This window comes from Phascolarctos cinereus, unplaced genomic scaffold (assembly GCF_003287225.1).
Source record: "Phascolarctos cinereus isolate Bilbo 61053 unplaced genomic scaffold, phaCin_HiC Scaffold_2;HRSCAF=192, whole genome shotgun sequence".
Classification (NCBI taxonomy): Eukaryota; Metazoa; Chordata; class Mammalia; order Diprotodontia; family Phascolarctidae; genus Phascolarctos; species Phascolarctos cinereus.
The window spans coordinates 110917755-110942373 of record NW_027555625.1 but is presented as its reverse complement, the minus strand read 5'-3'; the positions used below and the strand labels follow the sequence as shown (position 1 = coordinate 110942373).

At 34.4% G+C, this 24619-nt stretch overlaps 1 protein-coding gene across 2 annotated transcripts in view; it reads left to right on the top strand.

Moving 5' to 3' along the window:
* The window catches only part of XPO1 (exportin 1), a 60286-nt gene extending 36220 nt beyond the window's left edge, over window positions 1-24066 (top strand). For both annotated transcript variants that reach the window (XM_020985488.2, XM_020985489.2), the window contains 21 exons: window positions 217-278; window positions 699-743; window positions 1334-1515; window positions 2546-2594; window positions 2676-2795; window positions 3435-3563; window positions 4340-4498; window positions 4693-4890; window positions 5898-6036; window positions 6608-6789; window positions 7975-8131; window positions 8213-8376; window positions 8788-8922; window positions 10984-11167; window positions 13974-14080; window positions 16195-16389; window positions 18505-18673; window positions 19595-19729; window positions 19823-19982; window positions 20064-20160; window positions 22604-24066. In XM_020985488.2, the coding sequence (XP_020841147.1) occupies window positions 217-278; window positions 699-743; window positions 1334-1515; window positions 2546-2594; window positions 2676-2795; window positions 3435-3563; window positions 4340-4498; window positions 4693-4890; window positions 5898-6036; window positions 6608-6789; window positions 7975-8131; window positions 8213-8376; window positions 8788-8922; window positions 10984-11167; window positions 13974-14080; window positions 16195-16389; window positions 18505-18673; window positions 19595-19729; window positions 19823-19982; window positions 20064-20160; window positions 22604-22750 (2915 nt within the window). In that variant the 3' untranslated portion in view covers window positions 22751-24066. The remainder of the gene's footprint in view (window positions 1-216; window positions 279-698; window positions 744-1333; window positions 1516-2545; window positions 2595-2675; window positions 2796-3434; window positions 3564-4339; window positions 4499-4692; window positions 4891-5897; window positions 6037-6607; window positions 6790-7974; window positions 8132-8212; window positions 8377-8787; window positions 8923-10983; window positions 11168-13973; window positions 14081-16194; window positions 16390-18504; window positions 18674-19594; window positions 19730-19822; window positions 19983-20063; window positions 20161-22603) is intronic.
* Window positions 24067-24619: the final 553 nt, after the last annotated feature.

Here is a 24619-nt window from a genome sequence, read left to right as displayed (position 1 = left end):
ATTTTTAAGTTGTATTTACAACTAAATACAAAAAATGAGCTATCCTTTTAAAATTATAGGGAATATTTTGAGTCATCTCATTTTTATAAATATTTCTTAGGAATATTTTATATAGATATAAATGTATTTTGCATAGATATGACATTTTGGCATAATAGAGATATTAACACATGAAAGGGCATCTTTATAAAGACCCTGTCATTATTACTTTTGCAGGAATCAAAAAATACGTTGTTGGCCTTATCATAAAGACTTCATCTGACCCGACATGTGTAGAGGTGAGATTTCTCTTCAACGTGACAAAAGTCTGGTTCAGTCAAATTAGCACTAGCTAATTTGAACCCAGAGGATCTGGGTTCAAATCCCATCTCTGATGCTTGCAGCCCTTTTTCTAGGACATTTTACCTCAACTGTATAATTGAGGGGAGAGGGCAGGATTGCATTAGATGGACTATGCAGTCCTACCAGGTCTAGATCTATGTTCCTTTTTAAACTAGGCCTGTGCATAATAATATCATCTTATCCTCTTTTGGCTTTCCTGTCCTCTTTCTTTGCCTCCTTAACCATATAATACACCTTAATGTAGCAACAGTATGTAGGAAACCCGTTAGATTCACTTTGATCAGAACCTATTTAGACTCTTTTTATAAGCTAACCTCACGCTTTGTCTCTCCCCCCCCCCAAACTTCTTTCCCTAGAAAGAAAAGGTGTATATTGGAAAATTGAATATGATTCTTGTTCAGGTAAGCTTCCCACTTGGAGTGTCATTATATAGAAATAATAGCTCAGATATCTTATGACTTGTAAGTTGGCTAAATCAGTACTTATATATAAATAAGTGTGGGTGCAGAAAAAGCTATAATTATTTGTAATTGTATTAGCTTATTGTTTAGCTTTTTTTTTTTGAGCACCCTTTACTCGGGATGAAAAATACAGGAATGCTTAGAGATCCTAGTAGTTCTTAGAAAATATTTTGGAGCTTTGGCATCAGATTTCAGTCATTTTTGGAGAAGTATAAATCTTTGAAGGCTTTGGCTTTTTATCCTTAATGTCTTCTAATAGGTTTGTTCAATGAAAAATAATCATGACTTCTGTTCTCCTTAATGAAACGTGTAATGTGGATGGAGGCTGTTGTCAAGCCTCTTCTTTTAGGCAGAGAATATGAATGAATGGATGGTACTGACACAGACTTTTTAAACTTGTTAGGTGTTCTCAGGTGTCTGATGGTCAGTACCAGCCTACGGCTTGCTACTTTTTTTAAAGGCTTTTTTTTTTAATTGAAGGAAGCAAACTTAACTATAATGTAAAATAATTTTGCGTTTTGTACACTTAGATCTTAAAGCAGGAATGGCCCAAACACTGGCCAACTTTCATCAGTGACATTGTAGGAGCAAGTAGGTCCAGTGAAAGTCTCTGCCAGAATAATATGGTGATCCTTAAACTATTGAGTGAGGAAGTATTTGATTTCTCCAGTGGGCAGATCACTCAAGTGAAGGCAAAGCATTTGAAAGACAGGTGAGTAGTCTTTTAAATTTCATAATAGAATTGTCTAAAAGTTATTACTCTTCAAGATAGTCATATATTTAGAGAAATAGCAACTTTTGAGCCTTAAGAATGAAGGGAACTTGAGAATTATTCAGATTTGAGAGAAAGCAAGCCATGTAAGAAACGCATGAGGAAAGTAGCCCTAAAGCAAATACCCTGGAATCAGTCTAAAGTGAATTGAGAAGTTTATGGTTATTTGTCTCCACCTGACTAGTGTTTTCTGCAGTTTTTTTTTAAATTTCCGCAATTCTTACTAGTTCTAAATGGGGGGGGGGGGCAGCTAGCTTTTTAGCCATACCTAGGTAATTAATTTATAAATTAACTGGAAGTTATAATTTCTCTTTCATGAATGGGAGTCTTTTCAAACTTAAGGGAAATAGCAAAACAAAAAAATCCCCTTTACTAATAGAAACATATTTGTGGGAAACTTGACCTTTTCCCTTCCACCCCCCCCCAAGATGGATGTCTGTAATGTTTTATACACAAGAATATAAAATCATATTGAGGGAAACTATTGGTAGATGTTGCCATTTCTTTTTTTCTTTCAAGTATTTGGACACAAGGGAATATTTTAGTACTGTTTCTCTGGGTTAAAGGTATTGACTTGACTGAAGTTTTTAGGGTAGAATCAGATGACAAAATTAAGCTAGCCATCTGAAAGATAGGCATTTATTTGGTGTTTAATAGTCCATAGGATTATTGTCATATAGCACTTTTAGGAATTAAGTTAATGGCCATGTTGCTTTACTACTTTAAACACTGGAGGTGATTGATAGTTGAGGGGGGAGCAAAAATACACAAACTAAGTTTTGTATGTCTTGAATTGCCTAAGACCAAAGTAATCTACAAGACAGGGTGCCTTGGTCATAGGATTGTTTATAAAATAGAATATTAAACTTCTTACATTCTTATTTAGAAAAGAATAAAAGGTAAAAAGAAATTGCTGCTTGTATATTAATAAGATGTTATAATGAAAGATTTCTTCTAAACTTTTTTATAGCATGTGCAATGAATTCTCACAGATATTTCAGCTGTGTCAGTTTGTGATGGTGAGTAATTTTATTTTATTTTTTTTAAATGAAAACTACTCATTTTAGGAGACAATTACTGTAGGTATATTTTTGTTGCAGGAAAATTCCCAAAGTGCTACGCTTGTACATGCCACTTTGGAAACATTGCTAAGATTTCTAAACTGGATTCCGCTGGGATATATTTTCGAAACCAAGTTAATCAGCACATTAATATATAAGGTATACTTAAGATTTTTTCCTTCCTAATTATTTCATTAAACAGCTATAATTGGCAATTTACCAATTGTTTGCCAATATGTTTTAATGCTAGATAAGAGAGTAATATTGTGTGTGCATAAGGTTTATAATCCATCTGTGTGTTCTTTTCAGTTGCTTCATGGTGTCTTGGTTGTTCCACTTTCCATTGTTTTTTCAACAATGGGGAATGTACAACTTCAGTCAAATTAATACCTTTAATGCAGAAAAGTAAAAGGTCATTGTTTAGGCTGCTTACTTCTGTTTCTGGATGGTAGTTTTTGCAGTAGAGTCTATATTTAATAACACAGTGAACACGTACATAGCACTTACTAAGTGCCAGCCATTGTGCTATAGATCTTTACAGTCATCTCATTTGATCTTCACAACAACCCTGAAGAGTAAGTGCTAAATAAATGTTAGTAAGAGATGGTGTGGATAAAGTTACTTTAAGAATTCAAGCACCAAAAATGTCATTTACTGGGGGAATAATAGTAACGTGGCAATTCATTTCTCTTATTTTATCTATTCCCTTATCACTTATTCACGCCCCCACTTGATAGATTCTACTTAAACGCTTATTATGGGTCCATTACTGTTTCCTTTTTTTCTTCCATTAAATAGTTTCTAAACGTTCCAATGTTTCGAAATGTTTCTCTGAAGTGCCTCACTGAGATTGCTGGTGTGAGTGTAAGCCAGTATGAGGAACAATTTGTAACACTATTTACACTGACAATGATGCAGCTAAAACAGGTAACTTGTGATTCTTCTTTAGAATTTCATTTTGATCAGATTATATTGTTGAAGGTAAATCAGTGAAAATATTCATTAGAATTCTGTAATTGTTATGGGGAAATCAGTTTGCTTACAATAAGTACTTCATTGAAAGAGAAGCTAGGGGCGCAGTGGATAGAGCTCCAGCTTTGGAGTCAGGAGGACCTGAGTTCAAATGTGGCCTCAGACACTTGACACTCAGCTAGCTGTGTGACCCTGGGCAAGTCATTTAACCCCAATTGCCTCACCAAAAAGCAAAAAGAGAGAGAGAAGCTAGGAAGATACGGTCTAAAATTAGTATTTTGAAAAAGTTCACGATTTTCTTAAGAGTTCATCAAAAGGATAAGTATGTTATTAGATGATTCTTGTTTACATTCAGGTCTTGTTGCCCAATCTAAGGTTTTGGGTTCTGGGTGTTAAAAAAAAAAAAGTAGAAATACAGCTTGATCTTGACCTTTTACTTAAGGTACTTAACAGTGATTTACTGTGTTACTAAGTGATATGAAAAATTATTTATGAGCAACAGGATGAAGTTCAATAGACAGGGTGGGGATGGGATAGAGATTGGCTTTGAATTATAGCCAAAATTTTGGTAATGCCTAATAATAATAGCAGGAAACCTTGGAAGTCTTTGAATATAAGCTAAATATTACTTGGAGTGACACATTTTTGGAAACCTATCCAGTTAAGAATAGGTAAAAGAAGAGCTTTTATTTTTATTGCTAAATATATAAAAATGCTATCTTTAATTTCAGATGTTACCTTTAAATACCAATATTCGACTTGCTTACTCCAATGGAAAAGATGATGAACAAAATTTCATCCAGAATCTCAGTTTGTTTCTCTGTACATTTCTTAAAGAACATGGTCAACTTATAGAAAAGCGATTAAGTCTCAGGGAAACATTGATGGAGGTAGGAATTTTTTTTCATCTTTATCTTGGACAAGTATATTGTAGAACTTATTTCTGCACATAACGCCGTAAAGCTTTAGATAGGGATTTTTCATCAAAGTACCAAGTCGTATTAGGGGGGATTTGTTTGTGTAAAGAAGTGAATTTGACATAGGACCATTTTTTCCTAACACCTAGTTTCCTTGCTTTGCATAGGCTCTTCACTATATGTTGTTGGTATCTGAAGTAGAAGAAACTGAAATCTTCAAGATTTGTCTTGAGTATTGGAACCATTTGGCGGCTGAACTATACAGAGAAAGTCCGTTTTCCACATCTGCCTCTCCAATGCTCTCTGGAAGTCAACATTTTGATGTTCCTCCCAGGAGACAACTTTACCTCCCTGTATTATCCAAGGTAACTCACGTGTGCAGAAATGACTGCATAGCTTCCTTTCAAAAAGCTATCCTTCCTCCTGCCAGAAAGTTAGCTGGATGAACTGAATTTGTGATATTTGATACTTAAGAGTAGTAGAAAACTTAGATTGAGAATAACTTCTTACCTGGACCTCACCCATTTCTTGACTGCCAGCATAGGAAGCCCTCTTAGCATTTATTCACTCTAATTCATCTATCTAGTCATCAGTGTTCTTGGTAACAAGACTTAACTCGTTAGCAAGAAACTCTAGTGTATCTCTACCACTTTTCCAAGGTCACAATTATCGGGCAATACTGCAACCAAGTGGGTGATAGACACAGTGGCTAGAGCCACTTGGGGGTCAAGAAGTCCTGCATTTGAACTCTCCCCGAAACATTTTCATAAGCGTGACACAGCTGTGGAACTTTGGGGACAGATCATTAAATATCTTCCCTGCATTTTATCATCTGTAAAATGGGGTGATGATAATAGTGTCTTGTCTCAGAGTTGTTGTAGGTTTCAAATGGGGTAACATTTTAGTAAAGCTCTTTGTAAACTGTAACACACTATGTAAAAGCTAGCTATCTTTGGGGTGCTATTTGTGGTCATTGAAAGCACTGTACGGTTTCCCAGATCATATCAGCCTGGTTCTATATGCCTGTCCCAAATGCTGTGTTCAAGTATTGACTCATCAATATGGGTATGTTCATTGGTCAATATTGGGTATGTGGATTGTTGGGCTGCTTAATTTGCTCTCTCAGGTAAGCATGGATCTCCTTGAGGAGGCCCTTTTTCAATTTGTTGCTGAATACAAAATTCTCTAGAAGAAGGCACCCAACTTAGTAGGTAGATCCTCTTTAGAGGAATATGAGAAAAATTTCGTGGAACCAGATGTATGGATGGGGTATAGTCAACAATGGAGGGAAGTGTCACTATTAATCATAAATCCATTGACATGTTAAAGCCCTAATGTTAAGATTTTTCCCCCATTAATATATTGTAAATAGGTCCGTTTATTGATGGTGAGTCGAATGGCTAAACCTGAAGAAGTGTTGGTTGTAGAAAATGATCAGGGAGAAGTTGTGCGAGAATTTATGAAGGATACAGACTCCATTAATTTGTACAAGAATATGAGAGAAACTTTGGGTAAGTTGATAGCAATAACTTTAAATTTGAACTATGTGTTAATGTTGGGAAATAATGATAATAAATACAATGGAAAGAGACTCATGAGCAATAGTTCTCAAAACCCCAGCTTCTCAAGTTTACCTTTAGAACCTTGAGGAGGAGTAATAGTTAGCCAGTCCCCTGAATACCCAACCAGCCAATGCCGGGGGAATTTGAGAGATGAGCCTAGATAGGTTACTAGATCATTTTGATAAGCTCTATAATGCTAGTGTTGGAAATGTAATAAACTTTGTAAAATCAAGATTCTAAAAAGTCCAGCAGTTAGTTGATGGTAAGATTGCCGTATTTTCCGTGGGGGGTGGGGAGTGTATATTGAGGTGGCAGTGTTATCACCTGCTCTATTGTACATAGCCATTTACCTATGTAAGTGGCTTTATTCAGGGTGAGTGGTATGTGTTTTTCCTAAACACAAAGTTATCATTGAAATGTGTTCTAAAATGAGATAGTCATTTGTTAAGTGCTTAGCACAATGCCTATCACTTAGTAGGCACTATGTAAATGCTTATTCCCTTCTGCTTCCCTTTTTTAGTCTATCTTACACATCTGGATTATGCAGATACTGAAAGAATAATGACTGAAAAACTTCACAATCAGGTGAATGGAACAGAATGGTCTTGGAAAAATTTGAACACTTTATGTTGGGCAATAGGCTCAATTAGTGGAGCGATGCATGAAGAGGATGAGAAAAGGTTTCTTGTTACAGTCATAAAGGTATGTTGCAAGTGTATGTGGATTTTGAGCTCTATGCCTTTGTTTCTCTTATAAATCTATGAAGCCTGGTGGGGAGCCTGGTTAGACATTGAGTCAGGAAACTTGGGTTTGAACCTAGACTAAGACCCTTGATTGTGTGATCCTAACCAAAAGTTTACTAAACTTTGAAAGAATATATAATACTACTATCTAATTCAGAGTATTATGTTAAAAGCATGATATAAATCTTAAAGCACCATGTAAATAATATTTACTGTGGATACAAGTAAATGTTAGAATGATAATAAAATTGCTAATGGGTATAGTTTGTCACATCTTGGAAACCTGTATTTTTTTGTTGAAATAGAACAGAGTTCCAGCTGCCATCACCCCTGAGTCTTTTAAGTCAGAACTCCTTAATCTGGGGTCTGTAAACAGGTTTTGTGTTTCAATATCATGGTTTCCTTTGTGTAATCCTGCCTGTATCATTGTATGCATTCCAAAATATTCTGAGGAGCAGCTAGGTGGCGCAGTGGATAGAGCACTGGTCCTCAGGTCAGGAGGACCTGAGTTCAAATGCGGCCTCAGACTAAACACTTGACACTAACTAACTGTATGACCAGGGGCAAGTCACTTAACCCCAATTGCCTAAAACAACAACAACAACAACAAAAAAATATTTTGAGAACCGGTTCCATAGGTTGCCAAGGATGGGCCAGTGAAACAAAAAAAAAGGTGAAAAACATCTACTCTAAATACAAATTTCTGTTAGAAACCCTTAACTTTAACTTAATTTCACTCCTTTGCTTAACTCATATAACACATGGGATTTTGGTTCCTGTTATTCAACTACATAGGACATAGAAGAAGTTCTTAATTTCCAATCAGCAACAGTAATTCAATGGTCTCACACACCTCAGACAGTGTTGGACTTTGTCTGACATACCACGAATAAGAATAGCAATGGCAAAAAGCATCTTGTCACTCTTCACTTTTGTTCTTCCTTTTCTACTTGTTGGCCAAAAGATAAAACCGTTGTGTATATATGTTATACACATGTGCTTTTCCCTTTCTTGGAGAATCTCTCAAAAAGCTGTAGGTAATTCATTTCCAGAAAAAGATTATCTTCTCTACAGTGATTGGAAGAAAATTTTTTTCAGTCGAATTGTCAGCGTTCTCTAAATGAGATTTTCTGCTACATTACAGGATCTTTTAGGATTATGTGAACAGAAAAGAGGCAAAGATAATAAAGCTATTATTGCATCAAATATCATGTACATAGTAGGTCAATATCCAAGGTTTTTGAGAGCTCATTGGAAATTTTTGAAGACTGTAGTCAACAAGTTATTTGAATTCATGCATGGTAAGTTTTAAATTTCTCATTATGCCTCTTTAATTTTCTTTTGGTGAGAATAAAATACTTAAATGCTTTTTCTTTGTTTAGAAACCCATGATGGTGTCCAGGATATGGCCTGTGATACCTTCATAAAAATAGCCCAAAAATGCCGCAGGCATTTCGTTCAAGTTCAGGTTGGAGAAGTAATGCCATTCATTGATGAGATTTTGAACAACATTAACACTATCATTTGTGATCTTCAACCTCAGCAGGTATGCTTCCTAGGTGGTCAGCAGTTTTATAAAGTATCTTACTGATGGTAATGGGAGAGAAATGGACTACATCAGTAGTAGTTGGGGCAATTACCAAGTTCAGTTGTGGTTCCTTAGATGAAGTGAGTCCTCATAGTGAGCATTGTTTAGCTTTTCTGATATTGGTATCTTTATAAGGATAAAATTTAAAGCCAGAAGGTGAACTGTGAACATGCCATAGATGATGTTTTATTATAGTTGTAGGTTCTACTTGAAATTGCTCTACAATGAAGAGGGGGCTGGAATGAAGTCTCCGATTATTCATGTTGTGAAGCAAGTTTTTAATAATGGGGCATGAGTAGGGAAGCTCATTAATATGAAAAGCACCAAAAGTTTTCAAATTGGTGAGTGTAATTTTATTTTTCATACTAGGTTCATACATTTTATGAAGCTGTTGGGTACATGATTGGTGCACAAACTGACCAAACAGTACAAGAACATTTGATAGAAAAATACATGCTACTTCCTAATCAAGTGTGGGACAGCATAATTCAGCAAGCCACAAAAGTAAGTGTTCTTTATGACTTTCTTGGAAAATCTTAGGAGTCACTGATGTTTTGGGAAAGAAGTGCCTTAGCAATCAAATGGGCATAGACCTAGTTTTTCAAATAGGTGTAGACCAATATACTGTGAGGTTATTTAATAAGTCGTACAATAACAGCTGTGATTCATGTCAGAAAAGATAGCATACTACTCATAAATTAAGTCATGGATGCTCTGTCTATATTTGACTTGTGAGAACAAAATTCAGCCTAGAAGGTGTTTGTATATGAATACATAAGAATTTTGTGAAATTTTATTATACATACAATTAGAGCAGTAATTTCATGGAGTCACTGACTTTTGGCGTTCTATGAAATAGTAAACAGCAAGATGTTCATACAAAGACATCCTCCCCCCCCCCCCAAGACATTCATTCATCATTGTCATAGAAAGTCTCCTTTGTGAAGTCCAAGGAAAAGGGTTTCTCTGTTGGAGTTCAGATGTTTTCTAAAATGCTGTTAGAAATTGCTTTGGCACGTGGAAAATACTATAGGCTTCCTCAGTGAAATTAACAGTAGTGCATAGCAGTTGTGCTAACCATCCATGCTAGAAAGACAATATGGATGAAAAATATATTCTCCATGCAGCTGTATAGTTAGACTAGCCTATTAGGCTTTGAAGAAACTAGGGATTTCTACGAGGCTGGCAATGAGGAGGGAGTTCAATTCTTGGCATTAGGGACAACTTATGTATAACAAAGGCATGGATTAGGAACAAACTAGACGGCTGATTTGGATTTCTCTTTGGTACATTTTTGAAGCTGTGTAGTTGGCATAAATAGGGTATATAAGCATGTTAAATGATTCATGTGCAAGGAGTGGTTTTTAAAAGATATGTTTTAAATACAAATGCCTGCCAAGAAATTTGGCCTATGTGGCAAGAATGAAAGTGAATGGGTATCCTGAATCATGATTTGGTGCCTCTTTAGTGTAAAAAATGAGAGGGAAATCATCATACCTTAACATGATGAGTCTCTAGAGAATATATGGGCAGTATAGTGGTACAGTGGATAGAGTGCTTGGCCTGGAATCGGGAATCTTCATTTACTGCATTCAGATCTGGCCAGAGACATTCACTAGCCGGGTAATCCTGGGCAGGTCACTTAACTGTTTATCTCAGTTCTTCATCTATAAAAAGAGGAAAGTGGTAAAAAAGGAAGTGGTAAACCTCTTACAAATTGGGATCCTAGTGGCTCAGACATGAAAGAAAAATGACTGAACAACAGACCGTATGAAAAAGAATGAAATGAGAAGGTTTAAAGAGATTATGGTGTGTATATAAATGGCACAAGCACTCACAGAGAATCATTAAACTTCAAAATATTTTGATAAGGCTTTGGATTCAAAGAATAAATACTGATACTGAAAACTTTTTTTTTAATTATATATTATATATACTATATCAAAAGATTATAATATGCAATGAACTGTATGCTGTGTCAGGGCACTATGGTTGCCTGTGGGTATGTGGGAACTTGTAAATTCTGTCTATAAAATACAGTCTTTATTTGTATGATAGTACTTTGATTCTATGAATATATTACCTAGGCTTGACTGCTCCTATAATTGGAAAACCGACTGTTACGTTCCCCCCTTTTCATTTAGATACAACTTTATTTCATTTCTACCAGTTTAGTACGTTAAATTGCAGATATTTAGATTTTAAAATGACAAACCAGCCCTATAATATAGATAATTTGGAATTAAATTAGTACTGTGAATGGCTGTTTTGTAAAGTTGCCTTGTTAGATTGTCAATACTTGGGCTGGGTATATTGTATTTATTGTCTGTGCACGATAATGTAGAGAATTCTTTTGCTCTCATTTAGAAAAAAATTGGTACAGTTGAAGAATATGTCTGGTATACTTTACTACATTTTCTCTGGCATTACACTTCCTAAAACTGTATTACTACCAGAAATTTGTCTAAAGAGATAATATCCTGTATATATGTCTTTATATACTGTTTTACTGTATCATTTTGGGGTTTATTATGTGTCAGATATGAAATAAATTTTTTCTTACAGAATGTGGATATACTTAAGGATCCTGAAACAGTTAAGCAGCTTGGAAGTATTTTGAAAACAAATGTAAGAGCATGTAAAGCTGTTGGTCACCCCTTTGTAATTCAACTTGGACGGATTTATTTAGATATGCTCAATGTGTACAAGTGCCTCAGTGAAAATATTTCTGCAGCTATCCAGGCCAATGGTAAGTGTTTCTAAATTCTTTTTTACTGCAGTAAGTAGAAAATCTTTCTGGTGTAAGTATATTTCCTTTCACTTTGTACAACATGGCCAAGATTAGTCCAATTATTTATCTCAAAAGATAACTTAATTTTCAGGAAATTAGGACAGTATAGTAATATCCATTGTGAATTGACATAGGATAGGTATGGGAATTGAGGTTATATTTGGTTTGGCCTGGTTTTGTACATGAGGAATAATCTATCTTACTCTAAGCATATAATAAGAATCTTCAAAAGTGTTTTGTCATAGAAAAAAAGTATTTTGAAATGTTATCTGCGTAAAGACACAGTTGAAACCTGGGCTTCTCTAATATTTAAGTGTACTGGGGGCCTAGGCATAGTGAAATTGTGAAATGAAATTGGAATTGCTGAGAAGAGTCCCAGGGTCTGACTCTGAGTCAATGAGGACTTGACCCTCCTGAGACCTGTTCATCTTCGTGAGAGAGGCCAGTTGATGGAGGGAGACTTTCCAGTAATATTCTAGGAAAACACCAATTTAATGTTCACTTATATATCTCCTATAATAAATATATGGTGTATTTCATCTAGCATAGGAGTGTACAAAAGGCAGTCTCCAGAAGTTAAAACTTTAAGTAGATTGAACATAAATTTTTAAACCTATGTAGGATATAGAAACAAACACCTTTTATTAAACATAAGACCTCACAGCTACTTCTTTTCTACTTATTTTTTGTTAAATTTCAAGTTCCAAACCGTCTTCCTTCCTCCTTGACCCAAATTTGCCTTGCCACCATTTGACACAGATTTATAAACACATATTGTGCACACTTCTAGTTATTCTCTATCTGGACGTGGATAGTATCTAACTTTATAGGTCCTTTGTGGTTGATTAGAGTATTTATAATCAAAAGGACTAAGTTCTTAGAACAGTATTATTGTTATTGACTCCAACGTTCTCTTGGCCTTGCTCATTTCCCTCTTCGTTACTTCATGCAGCTCTTTCCATATTTTTCTAAAGTCAGCCTACTCATCATTTCTTCTTCACAGCAGTATTCCATGACAATCATATAAAAAAATTTTCAGTTATTCCCCAATTGACGGGCATCCCCTCAATTTCCATTTCTTTTCCACCACAAAGAGAGCTGCTATAAATATTTTAGAATATAAGTCTTTGGGCAGAATTCCAGATTGCTCTCAAATGGTTGGATCAGTTCACAGTTCCACCAACAGCATATTAGTGTCCCGGTTTTTCCACATCCCCTCCAACATTTGTCATTTTTCCCTTCTGTCGTTTTATCTATCTGATAGGTGTGAATACTTCAGTTGTTTTAATTTGCATTTCTCTCATCAGTAATAACTTAGCATTTTTCATGTGACAATATAGGGTTTTTTCCCTTCAAAAAAAACCTGCCTGTTCACATCCTTTGACCCATTTAAAAATTGGGGAATGCCTCATTCGTATAAATTTGACAAAGTTCTCTAAATATTTGAGATGAGTCCTTTATCCAAGGAACCATCTATAAAAATTTGCCCCAATTCTCTCCTTCCATTTCTTGGCTACATTAGTTTTATTTCTATTTAAATTTAATATAATCAGTTATTCTGCTTTCATGTTGCTCTCTATCTTTTGTTTACTCATAAATTCTGCTGTCCATAAATTAAGCCTTTTACATAATATGTTCCATGTTCTAATTTTCTGATAGCTCACTTTATATCTAGGGCATGTATCTATTTTGACCTTATCTTGGGTAAATGGTGTAAGGTATTGGTCTGCCCAATTTCTGTTAGCTGCTTTCCAGTTTTCCTAACAATTTTTATCTTAAAAGCTTAAATCTTTACATTTATTTGTCAAACACAGGATTACTTAAAAGCATTTATTGCTGGGTATTGTGTATCTACTATTCCACCGCCGCACCTTTCTGTTTGTTAGCCAGCACCAGATAGTTTTGATAGTTAAATCTCCTTGCTTTACTTTTTTTTTTCTGCTAATTTCTTTGATATTCTTCACCATTTGTTCCTCTAATGAATGTTATTTTTTCTACTTCAGTAAAATAATTTTTTAGTCATTTAATCGGGATGATATTGAATAAGTAGATTGGCTCTGATAGAATTGTCATCTCTATTGACTGCTCACTCAATATTTTTTCCAGTTATTTAAATTTGGCAGCGTCTTGTTGGTATTTTGGTTATTTCAGGGGTGGGTCAGCTGTGGCTTTAAGGCCACGTGTGGCCTTTTGACTGCATCCAAATTTTACAGAACAAATTCTTTTATTTTGTAAAATTTGGATTCAGTCAAATCCACATGTAAGGCCACATGAGGCCTTCTAAATGCTTCAGGCCACAGGTTCCCTGCCCTTGGTTTGTTTTATATGCTATTACTTTTCTAAAATTGTTGTTTAAATTAGTTAAAATTAAACTCTTAAGATTTTCCAAATATCACATCATCATCTGCAAAATGGCATAGTTTTATTACCTCATTGCCCATTCTGATTCCTTCAATATTTTTTCTTTTCGGTTTAAGTGAAACAGCGGCTTCTTCATTGTAGGTTTTTGTAGATGTCAAAAAATCGCATTTATATTCTTGGTCAGGCTTTAGTTGCTGATAATACTTTGGAAATATGGCCACGGATAAATAACTTTTAAAATAAGAATTCAATATTAACAATTATTGGACTCAGTAACTTAAGTTTTTCCAGCCCTAAAAATCAATAGTATATACTAGTAAGTTAATTTTTGAGATATAACAAATAGTACCTACCAGCTTTTAAATACATTTATAGAATTTTATTAAATCTTACTTTTTTTTAGGTGAAATGGTTACAAAACAACCCTTGATTAGAAGTATGCGAACAGTAAAAAGAGAAACTTTAAAATTAATATCTGGTTGGGTGAGCCGGTCTAATGATCCGCAGATGGTAAGTAGGAACTTTATTTCTGTTTGGGTTTTTTGTTCTCATTTAGAAGGATGTATAAAATATTAAATGGTGCCCTATAAATGTTAAGTTCTTTACATATTACAGTTCTAAAATAATCATAATATTAGAGAACTGAACTGTTCCTAAATATTTGAAATGAATTTTAGAAAAACTCTTTTTTTAGCGTAGTCAGAAAAAAAATAGCCATATATTGACTATGGCTATGGTTAGTACATTGATGAGAATTATTTAGTTTTCCAAAATTTTATTTACATTATTAGTGTCCTCCCACATCCCCAACAAGGGTCATTCTTCTCTTCCCCCCCCCCCCAATCTGGACATGAGGTAGAGAACTTTTCATTTGTATTAATTTAAAGCATGGGGGAGGACTTCTTTATCAAGCAAGGTATATGAAGGATTACAGAAAATAAGATGAGGGGCAGTTAGATGGTGCAGTAGATAGACTTCCGGGCCTTCAAGTCAGGAGCACATGGGTTCAAATGTGGCCTCAGGTACTTGAGACTTAACTAGCTGTGTGACCCTGGGCAAGTCAACCCCCATTGCCTCACACACACAAAAAAAAGATCAACAATTTTAATTGAAAAGTTCTTAGGCTTAAACAAAATAAGTATAGCTAAAATATGAAGGGAAACCATTAAGTAAGGGAAAATAGATGTTAAACAGTTTTCTTATTATTTATGAAACAAATAGCATTCAGTGTTTTACTTAGCAAGAGGCAAAATGATTTGTGTTTGTCTCCAATGTCCATTTAGAGGAAGGAAGATGTTAATGAAGAGAATTTTCCTGGAGAAACATTTGTTTCTGAACCACTTAAACTTTCTAAATGTTTTTCCCCTAAAACAGCAGTTTTTCAAGTACAGGATGAGAAAAACTTAGGGAGAAGACAAACGATCCCATAGCATAGATACAGTGGGTTGAAGTGGACCTGAGGGTGTTTGTGTAGAAAAAGTGATGCCTACAAGAAATTTGCTATCTTAAAATATTTCAAAGGCTATTCTAAGGAATAGGAAGAGAGAGTGGACTTAACTCTTTGAGATTCCAGGTGGCAAAACTGGGGTTGAGATGTATGAATTACAGGGAAGCAGATTTCTTCTCTGCAAAAGAAACTTGTGTGTCAGTAGAAGAAACTGCCTTTACATTTGTATTGGCAGGTAATTTCTAGGTTCTGTGCAGTGTTCATATTTTTGTCAAGGGTTGGAAGTGTGTCGATATGGAATCATTAGTCCAGGCAATTTGGGATATTTTTATTAAAAATTTTAAAATACCAATGCAAATAATTCACATGAGAATTGTTTTCGATTTCTTATTTAAGTGGTTTAGGTGGGTAGGAAACAAGTTAGTATGTGTGTATATATGATTGTTGTTCAGTTATGTCTGACTCTTAATGACTCCATTTAGAGTTTTCTTGGCAAAGATACTGGAGTGATTTCACTTCCTTCTCCAGCTCATTTTACAGATGAGGAAGCTGAGGCAAACAAGGTTAAGTGACTTACCCAGGGTCACACAGCTAGTAAGTGTCTGAGGCCAGATTTGAACTAGGGTCTTCCTGACTCCAATCCAGGTGCTCTCTCTTCAGGACCACCTAGTTGTACTATACACATTTATGTGCATATTAATTCAGAAAGCATTTAGTAAATTGATTTGACTTTTTGATTCCAAAGGTAAATTATGTAAGGTTTTGATTTAATTCATTTGAAGGAGCTAGCACTTTATAAATGAGTCATGTATTTTCTTTAAATTTTATATGATGAGCGTGGAACCCCTCTTAACACCAATCTCTTGCATTTTGTCCCTCCCCCTATATTTCTTAGTTATACTTGCTGAAAAAATATTATAAGATATTGCTGGATGTTTCCTGATTGTGTATATTAAGGGTTTGGGTTAGAAAATATAAGAGTTACTATAGTTAAGACAGTAGAACTTTAAAATGTTCCTCTAGGTTTTTTCCATTATTAGATTTGACTATTTTCTGTTAAGATTATATATAACCTACTGTAAGTCATATAGTAAATGATGATCCAGTATTGAATGATACAGAAAATTCATAGTTTCAGATTTACAGATTAAAACTTTATTTTATTGCCTCTTAACAGGTAGCAGAAAATTTCGTTCCTCCTTTGTTGGATGCAGTTCTAATTGATTACCAGAGAAATGTTCCAGCTGCTAGAGAACCAGAAGTACTTAGTACGATGGCCATCATTGTCAACAAATTAGGGGGGCACATCACGGCTGAAATACCTCAGATATTTGATGCTGTTTTTGAATGCACATTAAATATGATCAACAAGGTATACTACTTAGATCCTGATTTTGGCAGTAACTTCTAATAGGCATCATAATCCTGTAAATAGTGACCATTACTTTGGTCATTTTTCAAAAGTAACAACCTAATAATGGCCATAATTCTAGCAGTGCATAAATTGCTTGCATAATTCTGTAGACAGAACATACTAAGTAGCATCGTTACATTAATCTTTATTCATTTAAATCAGTGCTTCCACATAGTCCAATCCCTTTTCATTAGTTTTACTTCTCAGGTGTGTCTCAAGACCTTCCCTTGTAACAAAGTGCAGTTAGGTAAAAGGAAACATCTGAAAGCGTGTGCCCCATTCTTTTGTCTCCCTGTAAGGTATACCAATTCATCATTGTTTGGGAAAGTTAATCGTTACATTGATTTCAAATCTCATATTTTTTAGCATTTATCTTTTATGTGATTGTGGTCATTCTGAGTGCCTCATTTGATGTTTCTTAATAGAAATTGAATAATACTGTATTTCAATCACAGATACCTAGTAAATATTACATTATGGTTTTAGTACAATTTGTTTAGTTTTCGTCTCAGTTAACAAGCCCTCACTTTGTTTCTGGTTTTTTGTTACTGAAAGGGCTATTATGAAGAGTTGACTATGAATACTGGTTTTTCTTATTATCCTTCTTAGAACATAAACCTAAAGAGGGTTAGAACTTCTGTGGTCCTTTTTAGCTCTAAGTCATTCCTATGGTATCATCAAACCAAAGGGTTGGTAAGTTGTGTGGACATACTAGAAAATGTATTTTTGCTTCCTGATTCTCTTTTCTCCGTATTCCTGAAGTTGTTAGAGCATTACTCCAAATTGATTTCCAATTTGGTTGGGCCAATTTATTATGCTTAACAAGTCAACAGTCAACCATGTTTATCAGTGACTCTGTCTTACCACAAACCTTCAATTGTTGACTATTTCTGCTTCTTGTCATCTTTATCAGTTTGCTCAGTGTGAGTTTAAACCTAATACTTGTTTTGATTTTTCTTTCTTACATTTTCCTAAGATTATTGATAAAGTGACAGATAAATATAATAAAGATAAGTTGAGTAGTATGAGGATGTCATTTGGAATAGACACAGAAATAAGAAGTACCATGGTCTTTGACCTCGAGTAGCTACTTACAATGAGGGTAATCTCCATATGGTACTTAATATACCTGCATAAAAGGTAGTGTTCTTAAAATAGATTAGGTATAGATGGTATCTAAGAATCCCTTGTCATAATTGCCTTATCCTTTTTCCAAAGAAGTGTGACAAGAAAATGCAGATGTTTTGGTTTTATTCTGGCATTTGCTGTGTATGCTTTGCATTCTTTAAACTGTTGTCTGCAAATGTCTGACAAGTCATGTGCTAGCATTTTCATTCGATTCTTAACTAAAACACAAACATACCTTATATAAGTTTAATGTGTTTGATTCCCCAAAAAAAGTGTGAAGATTTTTAGCTTCTATTTTCATTAATACACTTGTTAATACATAACAAGTTCAAAATGGCATACTTCCATGACTAAATGGAGATCTACTTAAGATTTAATGGTATGTATGATATGATGTTCCTACAAATTACCAGGTTTATGTATAGTGCTTCAAAACTTGGATTACAGGGGCAGCCAGGTGGTGGAGTGGATAGAGCACTAGCCCTGGAGTCAGGAGGACCTGAGTTCAAATTTGGCCCCAGACACATCACACTCACTAGCTGTGTGACCCTGAGCAAGTCACTTAACCCCAAATGCCTTACCCATTTAAAAAAAAAAACTTGGGAACTCCTGGCACATGCCTGTTGATTAACAGATTACAGCAGCTTTTCAGTTACTCACCGACACGTTAGTGTTTGGCCTTGAAAAAGTTGACCCCAGAACTGTTAGTGTATTAAAACTATTAAAAGGTGATAGGCAACTAAATAAAAGTTCAGTTTTTATAGTACATTCACATTCATTCTCATTTGATATGCATGACAGCATTAGGAAAAAGATAGACATGATTGCCAAGGTCATACAGCCTAGTGGCAATAGTTCTCACAGTTCTTTGGCTCTGTGCAACCTTAGGTAATAAACAGTGGCATATAAACTTCACTTTTTTTTTTTAACACCTTCCCTCTGCAGGACTTTGAAGAATATCCTGAACACAGAACAAACTTTTTCTTACTACTTCAGGCTGTGAATTCTCATTGTTTCCCAGCCTTCCTGGCCATTCCACCTGCACAATTTAAGTTAGTTTTGGATTCCATCATCTGGGCTTTCAAGCATACTATGAGGAATGTTGCAGATACAGGTAAAGAATATCGAATATCTAGTCCTTGTCATTCACCCTCTCCAAGATCTTTAATATTTACTTGAACTGTTTTCTTAAGGTATTCATTTATTTCTCAAACTATAAGATAGGATACAATAAGGATATGATACAAATAGTAATTTGTATCTTAACAAGACAATATAGTAATTTGTATCTTAACATTACAAATTTGAATTCAAAATACGAGTAGAATATGCTGAAATCTAAAAGCTTGTAAAATGTAATTTGATAGTAATGGATTGAGCTGGATTGTTGTACTGTTTGCACTTGGAAGAATTGATAATAGTATGATTCCTCTATCTCTTGGCCTTCTTCCATTCTGTAGGTATGTGGTACAGGGGAAGGAAGAATTGAGTTGAAGCTGTGCAATGCAATAAAAATTTTATTTAAATTTAATTTTTTAAATTCTGTACTTAATGCCCCCCCCCCAATTCCATACATACAGCAGAACAGAAAGCGGATTCTATCTGAAAGTATACATTTAAAAGATAGTAAAATTAAATTTCTCCCCTTGTAAGATGTATAATACAGTAGAGTGGTTAAATATGGCTTGTACATAGATAAATCTCACTTAAAAGGTTATATTACATTTAAGTATTTCTGTGCCGTAGCCCTCATTCAGGTTGGAATGGTTCAAAAGATAAATTTTATGTGAAGAATTTTGTAGTAGAAAAGGGTATGAAGTCACTCCAATGAAGTCATGTTAAATTATCCACTATTTTTACTTTGCTGTGTTAAAATAGGATTAGTGGGGAAATAGAACATATTGTATATGTGCCACTTTATGCCTTCAATATAAGTGATTCTGTAAGCTTAAATATAATTTTGATGCTTTATCAATATTATCTATCGTCAATAACATGATAAAGATTTGTTAAGTTTTTGTTCTATATATTTTAGGCCTACAAATACTCTTTACACTCTTGCAAAATGTTGCACAAGAAGAAGCTGCTGCTCAGAGTTTCTATCAGACCTATTTCTGTGATATCCTTCAGCACATCTTTTCAGTTGTAACAGACACCTCGCATACTGCTGGTAAGAACATGAGGTCAAGTTCTGAATTCTGCAGTAGGTATCATCTGTGGTGTTAGCCTCTAACAATATTGATGATTTTCATATTATCCACAGGTTTAACAATGCATGCTTCAATTCTTGCATACATGTTTAATTTAGTAGAAGAAGGAAAAATAAGTACACCATTAAATCCTGGAAACCCAGTTAACAACCAAATGTTTATTCAGGAGTATGTGGCTAATCTTCTCAAATCTGCTTTCCCTCACCTGCAGGAGTAAGTGTATTCTTTAAAATTTGCCTTCTGAGCACAATTTGTAGAAATGTTGATGATTTCATCACTGTTTTTATTTTTCAGTGCTCAAGTTAAACTGTTTGTAACAGGACTCTTCAGTTTAAATCAGGATATCCCTGCTTTCAAGGAACATCTTAGGGATTTCCTGGTACAGATAAAGGTATGTTATTTAGATTGTCTTGTAATACCAACTTCATTACTGTGGAGGATAGATGGATGTAGATAACATGTTGTACCTTCAAAGGATCCTTTTAGTTTATTAAAACTAATTAAGTATGGGATAGGTCAGGCTTGGGGCCTTTTGACTGAGTTTTACATAACAGTTCCTTTTAAGGGGATTTGAGGTTTAGATTCAATCAAAGTATCACACTTGAGGACTTAGAGGTTCCTCACCCTGCCTACAAAGCAAAATTACGTATGTTAGATCTTATATTCTATTTGGATCCTGCTTATTAGTTGAAGGTTTAACCCTACTTTGGGGAGTAATATGAAGGGAATCAGAGTTAGGATTATACTGAAACAGAAAGGGAATTTCAGGAATAGAAATAGGGGATATGCCCTTGGATATATTAGGAAGATTTTTATTCATTTCCAAGATGCATCAGGAGGTTAAAAAAGAAAAAAGGCAGCAGTGGTGATATTGTGATGAGGGAGCCCGAATGTCCTTAAGTAAGTATATGAGGCTGCCATAGGAAAGAGATGTAAAGTTAATACACATTTGATTTTCTCATTTTTCTTATATTACCTTTCATATATCCCCCACCTTTATTTTGCTGCCCCTTATTCCCCTCAATTAAAAAAAATCCACTTTCAAAAATTTTGTATGTCATATATTTGGAATTTATTTCCTGTGTTTTATAGTAGTTTATATTATAATGAATTCCTTGTGTTGCAGTTGGCCACAAATTGAGCTTTTGTTATTCTACATTTTAAAGATTATGTTTGACTGGCGATTATCAGTTGAAATTTTGATTAAACAATCTTGTCATGCTTTCTCTTCCAGCATTCATAAGTGGCAAATATAGTTTAATAGGTTGATTTTTCTGCTTTTTTGTGTTCACATAGGTCTTAAATTGAACTGTTCAAACTTACGGAAATTTCATAAGGGAATGTAAAGGTGTGTGGGGAGGGAGTACTGGTGTCAGTACTAGTGTATTTAAATTCATTAGCCGTAACAAGCTATCAAAAATTGGATATCACCCAAGAAAGCCAGATTCTAAGGTTAAATTCACTTGGAATCTCAATTGTATTTTACTCCAAGGGTATCAAACACATGACCTGAAACACTCCCAAATTTTGCTGAATCAGATTAAAATATATTGGGGGAATAATTAACAAAACTTTAAAAATACTGTAAAACATGAATAAATGTTCATTTGTGGCTTAGTTAATTTTCTGCTTCCAGGTATTCTCATGCATAGTGGTTTCATGGCTCCCAATTCTATTTGAATTTGACACCACTGCTGTACTGATAGTTTTTAATACCAGGTACAACTTATGTTGGCTCTCATGCTAGACGGAGTTAATCCCTAAAGTACCAGTAATTTGACCTGTAAGATAGCTAAGAACACTTAGGAAAGAATTTTAGAGTTAAAAGACCTGCGTAGTAGATGGCCCAATGAATAGTATTGATAATAGCAGGGGAGAATTGACTTTTGAATCCTACCATAGACACTTAAAGCTCTTTGAAGACCTTCCTCTTTAACTGTTTCTTCACCTGTATAATGGGGATAATAATAGCACCTACCTACGAGGTAGGATTCCAAGGATTAAGTGAGATGATTTTCATAAGTGCCATACAATTTGTGTTTCTGTGTCTGTTCATATTATTTATTAATGGGGAGGGTGTGGAATAGATCTTGGAGTATTAGAATCCAGATTTTGAATGCTGTTTTTACTCTGCACTAAGCACTGTGTAAATGTGAACTTGGTAAGTTGCTTGAGTTCTCTGAAGGTCCTTGGCTTCCTTTTAGTATAAAAGGAAAAAGTTAAATTAAGAATTGAATAATCTTTTCCCCTTACACATCTAAATTCTTTTCAGTCCTATAAGAGTACATACATCATCTTGCTTATACTGAAGATCAAATGATATACCAATGTAGTTTCTAATATTTTATATTATAATGCTAGGTAGGGCTTACATATATATAGCTTATGTGTTTATTTGCTCAATATTTAATGTTTAGTAACTGCACTAAGACTTTTGGGCACCCTGTAACCTATTTCACTGAGTAAAAAAGTGAGTTAATTGTCAATACCTTTTCCTAGGAGATAAATATTTTTTAGAAGAATAGGCTTTCAGTTCCTCTTGTGATAATTACTATATTTAGTGGCTTTGATACACCAATAAAACAAAAATTTTGACAACCTGGCCTAAATTGCCATGCCAATTTAGCCGAGTTGAAGATGGTCATTATTCTTTCTTTACCCTGTGACATTTATTTGAGAAATAATGCTTAATAATGGTTTTACTCTGGAAAAACTTTTTAATTGTGAATTTTTTTTATTTTGGCATTTCTTTTTATTTGAAATATCTTTTTAAAAGAAAAACAAACTACTGAGTTTGTTATGTGAAATAAGCATTTAAATGACCCTCTTTACAGGAATTTGCAGGAGAAGATACATCTGACCTGTTTTTAGAAGAAAGAGAAACAGCCCTTCGACAGGCTCAGGAAGAAAAACATAAACTTCAGATGTCTGTCCCTGGCATCCTTAATCCACATGAAATTCCTGAAGAAATGTGCGATTAAAAATCAAAACAAGTTATGCTGGTTTTTTTTCTGTACAGCTGCTTTGTTGTGGTAGAAGAAAACAGCATTTGGATATTTGTTGACCAAAATGATGCCAATTTGTAAATTAAAATGTCACCTAGTGGCCCTTTTTCTTATGTGTTTTTTGTATAAGAAATTTTCTGTGAAATATCCTTCCAATGTTTAAGCTTTTGTTTTGGTCATCTTTATTTAGATTTGCATGAAGTTGAGAATTAAGGCATTTTAAAAAACAATATTACTTCATGCCCATTTTGTGGCTGGGATGGGGGGAAGAAGCAAATTGAATTTGAAAAATATACTTGTAAATTCTATTGCAAAATTATACAATTTTTTCCTGTAACAATACCAATTTTTAATTAGGGAGCATTTTCTTTCTAGCCTATATTTCAGTCTAGAAGAAAAGGTAATGAGTAAAACAATTGCGTTGTTAAAGGATTATTATAGTGCTGCATTGTCTTGAAGGTAGCACTACTTGGACTGAATTGGATGGCTAGACTACATGTATTACAAGTCTGTATGGCAAGTTTGCAGCAAGATCATGTGCATATCATCCCATTGTAAAGCAACTTCAAAGAGTATGGGAACACAGTTAGTTATTTTTACACAGTTCTTTTTGTTTGTGTGTGTGTGCTGTCGCTTTGTCGACAACAGCTTTTTGTTTTCCTCAATGAGGAGTGTTGCTCATTTGTGAGCCTTCATTAACTCGAAGTGAAATGGTTAAAAATATTTATCCTGTTAGAATAGGCTGCATCTTTTTAACAACTCATTAAAAAAAACTCTGGCTTTTGAGATGACTTATACTAATTTACATTGTTTACCATGCTGTAGTGCTTTAAGAACACTACTTAAAAGCAAAATAAACTTGGTTTACATTTATTTTTCCTTTATTGACTCAAAATTATTGATGTATTATTGAAAGTGGTCATCTTTGTGTTGAGTCAAAACTTAAGGTAAAGTTTGGAAACTGGGACAAAAACAGTTGTATGATGCACAAGGAAAATGTAGATTTTCAATTGGTCTGTGTAATTACAGAAACATATGTGTGTGTGTGTGTATGTGTGTATATATATATATATGTGTCTACAAACAGATTATCAACCTATTTCTAAACACAAGTGTTGTGGGTGTGCCCTTGTATAAAACTTTATCCTTTTTTTTTCTGTGAAATGGAGGTGAAGGAATAGAACGTTTGTCAACCAAAATGAACTTCGTCAAATTTCAGGAAAACTAGCTGCCTTTTTAGTTGCATTCATTGCTGTCTTAAAATAAACTCATTCTACTTTGTTTCCTTTTAATATCCGATTAATTCCAACTAAATTCTATGATCTCATTAAAGAAAGAGAAGGTATGGCTAGACTAGTATTTTGAGTTTGGAACAAAAATGGGTCAACAATTAGAAGGGACCAGAACTTAGGGAAATAAAGTTGTAGATAAAGGGAATACAGAAAAGAGCATGTTTGGTCCTGAGTTTCTTCTGTGATAGAAACATTGAAGAACTTAAAGAAATGTTAGATCCTCTGTACAGTCAAGCCTTGAGAACTTAGTGTTAAGGGGGTGGTTTTGGTCATTCAGAACCATAGTTCTACAAGCTGCCCACCTTCTTTGAGTAGGCAGCAGAAAAGGCATTTATCAGAATTTGTTTTCTAGTGACCCATGTTTTAATTTTAACTTCAACCAAAAAGAAGTTGTTCGCAGTGTAATGTTTATATGCTACATCTTAAATATACTTTAAAGCTTTTTTTGTAAGACAAATCACTTCATGATAATGAATGTAATTTTAAAGTTGTACTGTAACTATTTAAATAGAAAACTATTTAATGCCTTGTGAAAGCTGTCACAATTCCTAGG